The sequence below is a fragment of the Trichechus manatus genome, unplaced genomic scaffold (genome assembly GCF_000243295.1).
Source record: "Trichechus manatus latirostris isolate Lorelei unplaced genomic scaffold, TriManLat1.0 scaffold00090, whole genome shotgun sequence".
Lineage (NCBI taxonomy): Eukaryota > Metazoa > Chordata > Mammalia > Sirenia > Trichechidae > Trichechus > Trichechus manatus.
In genome coordinates this window covers 8,777,966-8,783,459 of record NW_004444026.1, presented here as the reverse complement: position 1 = coordinate 8,783,459, position 5,494 = coordinate 8,777,966, and the positions used below count along the sequence as shown (strand labels likewise).

Here is a 5,494-nt window from a genome sequence, read left to right as displayed (position 1 = left end):
AGCTGATTTACAACATGCCTTTCAAACCCGCCAGCAATACCAGTATCTAGTTGAAAGGCTGCTTCACAGACCTTTTTATTACCATTCGCAATAGCCCAAATAAAGTAACTCTACTTTAAGAAACTTTCGATGACTTCATTTATTATCACCTCTGGTGCCAGAAATGGGAATGGCTTAGTAAGCACAGCTTATAGGTGTAATTATTGCTCCTGCAGGTATCTACAGCTCATGCTGGCTTTGGAGACTCTTAAGGTTTCCTGTATTCACCCACTCCATCTACACTGTAGCAATACTACCTGCATTTGCTCTACAAAGGCAACAAGGCAATTTCTAGCTGATACTTAGACTGGGACTTGCTTCTTTGTGATAAAAGCAAAAAAAATAATTCAGCTGGGTTGGGGAAAGGGAAAACACCAACACAAAAACCCCACTTCCATTTCTGCTGATCCTGCAAGAATCACAGCTGAGTGTGGAAATCTAATTTCTCCTAACGAGCCTACATCCGATCTGTCCAGTCATAAGAAGAATAAGTTCTCGCACAGCTGGATGGCTGGTTCATGGTGTAAGATTTGTCCTGACAGGAAAGCTAGCTTGTGGGCATATTTGCAAGGAGCTGGAACTCTGATGGTACCAGGCCAATTCCAGTACATGTGGCACAGTTTGAAAGTCAACCTGTAGGCCAAGAAGAAAATATGGTCCTTATCACCCACACCACCTTCAATTTGGGATTGATTATGTACTAAACAGGTATATGACACACAGCACCTTTCCAGTAAACTGGGGAACTGAGGAATACGTGATGGAGCTTTTGAGATCATAACTTGTAAGTAGAATTGTTTCAACTATTTGTAAGTCAGAGGGCATGGGGAAATCCTCTCACTTTAGGTGCCCCCATTTTTATATCAAAACAAGGTAAACAATAAAAGGAGGAAAATTTTTTGCCTCAAGAAAAGGCTGCAGAAGGGTAAGTACCCCAGCAGAGTACTTATATAATCTAAACTCAAGGGTATTGGGTCTCAAATCTGGCTGTATGTCATATTCATCTGTAGCAGTTTTTTAAAACACTAATGCCCTGGTGGCGCAGTGGTTAAGAGCTATGGCTGCTAACCAGCAGTTCGAATCCACCAGCCGCTCTGTGGAAACCTGATGGGGAAGTTTCACTCGGTCGTTATGAGTTGGAATCCACTTGACGGCAGCCGGTTTAATGCCTGGGCTCCACTCAAGCCTGACTATAAATCAGAATTCTCGGGGGTTGAAGCCTGGGCATCAATATTTTTTAAAAGCTCTTCAAGTAATTTTAATGTACGATTACTGCTCAAAAAGATACCATGAAGAAACTCAAGAGGTAACTTTCCTGCAGTGGACAGTGGCTCCACCTTAGCTAGTGGGCCAGCATTACTTAAGAGTGAGAAAGAGCAAGTTACTGATTGGCTCACCTCTGCATATGATCAGGGCTCAGGTTTGCAGTGTTGAGTACACAGATATAATGCGTAGGAATGCCACAACCCTGTCGCACATGATGGGCAAGAAGGTAGAAATCCACCCTAGTGAGGAAAAAGTACAAATTGTTGATATAGGCTGACTTGGCCAGATAAAGCTGGAAAGGATCTTAGAGATCATTCTAGTTCCTTCATCTAAGGCTCTGAGAGGTTAAGTAACTGGATCAAGGACACACAGTGGCCAAACCAAGATTAGAATCCAGGTATCCAAACTCAATGGGCTATTTAAGAATGGGCTAGACACTACACTATCGGTGTATAGAGAGATAAGCACACACTATCTTAGGGAAAAAAATGTATGTTCAATATTTTATACTTAAGAGGTAACAGCTTTGTTGATTTTAACAGTTTTAAAAGTTCTGTTGTTTTTTTAAACAGTTTTTTAAAGCTTCGTTTTTTTAACGTAATCTCTAAGGATTCCATACCACACTTCTCCAGGCACCCTCCCCATTCCAATACCCAGGGAAGAGAGAACTTTTCCAACCCATTCTTCCTCATGGTTTTTGCCCACTTACCATTCACAACTTGTTATTGTATGGTCTACCACCGTGCCAGGGGAGGGAGTCACAAAGTGCTCAGTAGCAGCCAGGTACAGATTGGTGCTGATTTTCTTCTGAACTACAAATACCACCATCTTGGGCTGATAATTCTCAAAAGCTTCAAAACACTTCTGTAGCTGAGGAATCTCATAGTTGGCAACTGTCTTTAGTTGGCCATCAGACACGCCATCACGGTATACCACTATCTTCTCTGGTAGACAGTGGTTCACCTGAAATGACACCCTGGATGAGGTAAATCATGTGGTTCCTGGGCTAAGCACCATAGTAAGAGGCTCACTCAAATCGTACATGGCAGCAGATGGTTCAGCCCAAAGCTACTGCAAAAATGGCAAGAGGGACTGTCTGACTTCCTCTAACTTCACAAGGGGGGAAGGAGAATCAAGATCAACAGCCCAAGGCTGATTCCTATGCGGTGGAGATCAGACATACCTCCTCTCTCGAACCTTTTTACCAATTCTGACACTAACCATCCCTTCCATGGCACTCTCTACTTCTCTGGTGGGTTCGATAATTCATTGCAATGGCCATACAAAACTCACCGACCATACTCACAGTTATGGGGTTTATTAAGGAAGTAACAGGTTACAATTCAGGCTCAGTCATAACTCAGGATACAGTTCTTCAATCAGGACAGTCTTTTCTCAGGCATGCCTGCAGGCAGGCCTTTCTTTAGCCCTTGTCTATCGGCCCTTCAGGCCTCTTGGGACAGCCTGGTGTCTGCCCTGCTCAGACAAGTGTTACAAAGCTCTTAGCTCCACTGATTAAGTGCCCAGAGACACCCAACTCCACCAGTAAGCCTCCTGCCTGAAGGTGCTCAGCTCTCTTGCTCTGTGGGTCAGCAAGCCCTAGCTCTGCCAAGCATCCAGAAGCACCTCACTATGCCAGCAAGCCTCCAGCCCAGAAGCGCTCAGCCTTCTTGCTCTGTGGGCCAGGAAGCCTACCACGCCATCGCCTGCCAGTCTCCTGGTTTTGCTGCTGCCAGTTCTCTGCCATGCCTACCACCATACTAAGTCGTCTCCAGTGTTACAGCTCTCTGTCTCCTGGGTCTAGAAGGTTCTCAGCACAGGGATCCCTAGTCCAAAGGACTTGCTCCACTACTAGCTCTTCTTTCTTGGTGGTACTGAGGTCCCCTCTTTCCTCTTCTGGGATGGCTCATTTAAAGCCTAGCATGATGGAAAAACTGACTAGTCCCCTTGTTAGGGTTCCATACACTTTATTTGCATGAACTCACCCCCAAAATGGTGCCGTGCACCTTATTTGTATTAGCAGCAAGCTGTCCAATCCCCATGGTGGGCCATAAGCACCTCATTTGCATAGTACCTCCCAGTCATTTGGTAGGAGTCACAAGACCATGGTGAGAAAGGCCACATAAAAGCAATCCACCATACCACAGGTTACTCAGGTACCAGCCATTCTAGTCTGCTGCAGGTATCCATCTGATCTGGTCAGGTTCTTCAAAAGTCATCTTGGCTTCACCCTTTCTGGTGTCTGATAAAATCTAAGAGATTATTCCCTTGCTCTGAGCCTCACAAGGTACCAGCACAGCAAAACCTTTAACGGACTTTTGGTTTGGCCACTGTACTCCAGTCCAGCGGTGTCTTCCCCTTAGTCCACTTTTTCATAGTTATTTCAACACTCACAAATGAATCATATAATTCTATCAACATCTTCCCCCCCCCTTCCCCAGACTCATCAAGAAAAGAGGAAACTATTCAGTGGGGATCCTCCCTCGTCCCCCTCATTTTGAGCGCAAGCACACCCATGAAAGTGTTTAAGCCAGCCACTTCCATGCCTTTATCTCTCCCGGTTTTAGACAGCCAATGCTTAAACTGCCCATCCCTATCAAACCAGTACTCTGAGACGACAAGCATGTTCCTTAGTCTAAAGAACCTTCTCTTCTGGTTGGAATTTTGGGCATCTGCATCCATAAGCAAAATCTAGTCCACAGCAAGCCAACAAATTGCAGCAATCTACACCAGCTCACAATGTCAAACATCTCTCTCTCTCTCTTCATTCGTCCAGTTCTGGTCAGCTCCTCCCTAGCCCCTGTGGGCTAGGTGAATGGGTACCAGCTGTAGGCTTAGAAGCCCATATACCTACCTGCACTTCAGACCAGCCAGCCCCTTCTCTCTCTCTCATCTCTAACCCACAGGGGCTAGGTCAATGGGTACTACCCGTAGGCTCAGGAGTCCACACAACTCCCAGCACTTCAGAACAGCCAGTCATTTCTCTTTCTCTCTCATCCCTAACCCCCTTGGGCTAGGTCAACGAGTGCCAATGTAACATGTCCAAATTCAGCCCATCTCTTCATTGCTACATCCCCATTTATGGAACACATAAACATCAATTATACTAGGCATTACTGAGCTGAAATGGACTGGTATTGGCCATTTTGAATCAGACAATCATATGGTCTGCTATGACAGGAATGACAAATTGAAGAGGAATGGTGTTGCATTCACTGTCAAGTGAGCATACCATGCTGTCTATTTGTTGGCTCCTTTTAACTTCTAGTTTTAGAAGGGGGTTTTTCTGGTGGACACTGACTTTTCCTGCCTTGACGCAACCAAAGGCAAACCTCTTGCTCAAAATTCAAAAGTAAAAAAAAGTCATTTTTTTGTATGCTGTGTGTCCTTTCAAATGCAGATTTTCTGACTGGAAAGATTCTGGGTGTGGCTCAGATTTTCTAACTAAGCCCCCAATACTCTATACACAGGGCTACTGCATTGAAATGAACAGCCTATGTTTCTCCTGGGCAACTCCTAGTTCCCTTTTTAGCATATCCAATCAAATACTGGCTGAAGGCAGAGTTACATAATCTCTGCAATAATACCCAATATTGATTTCCATCATACATTTAAGTCTGTTTTACAATACTAGGTAGGAGAAACATTCAATATCCATAGTATATTCAAATGAACATACAGCCTTTATAAACATTCCAGTTTCAGCTTCTCCACCCCTTGACTATCTTCCCATTCATGTGCATATGGCCTTGGGCCTCTGGCTGGGTGGAACCAGAAGACCTTGGCCCCCTATCATCTTGCTTAACTGGCCTGACCTCTGCCCTAAGCCACTCCGTATGTGGCTTTTCTCTACTCAACTGCAGTATAACATCTCTTAGTTTCCTTTCAGCCATTACAGGCAACAATAACCAAAGTTTAACCATAAAAGAATCAAAAATTTCACTTCCAATGTCCCTTCACTCTTTCTCTTACAAAGTCCCCTGCTTCTTTAAGCCTGGAGCCATTGCAACAAGTCTCGCTCCTGACACTAACTTTAAAAATGGCATGATGGGGGCATCTGACCTCCTCTAAGGTCACAAGCCTCAGGTGTCTGTCAGACGGTTGTTATACTCTGGTGGCCTGCACGCTGCTGTGATGCTGGAAGCTATGCCACTGGTATTTCAAATACCAGCGGGGTCACCCTTGGTGG

The 5,494-nt window shown here is 44.8% G+C and overlaps 1 protein-coding gene across 2 annotated transcripts in view; it reads right to left on the bottom strand.

Annotated features, from left to right (window-relative positions):
* Positions 1 to 245: 245 nt before the first annotated feature.
* Positions 246 to 5,494, bottom strand: part of PIWIL2 (piwi like RNA-mediated gene silencing 2) — a 105,392-nt gene continuing 100,143 nt past the window's right edge. The window contains exons 20-22 of one of the 2 annotated variants that reach the window (XM_004382120.1): positions 2,015 to 2,268; positions 1,437 to 1,544; positions 246 to 672 (exon numbers count right to left, since the gene is read on the bottom strand). In XM_004382120.1, the coding sequence (XP_004382177.1) occupies positions 516 to 672; positions 1,437 to 1,544; positions 2,015 to 2,268 (519 nt within the window). In that variant the 3' untranslated portion in view covers positions 246 to 515. The remainder of the gene's footprint in view (positions 673 to 1,436; positions 1,545 to 2,014; positions 2,269 to 5,494) is intronic. The other variant, XM_023736632.1, reaches the window with a different exon arrangement.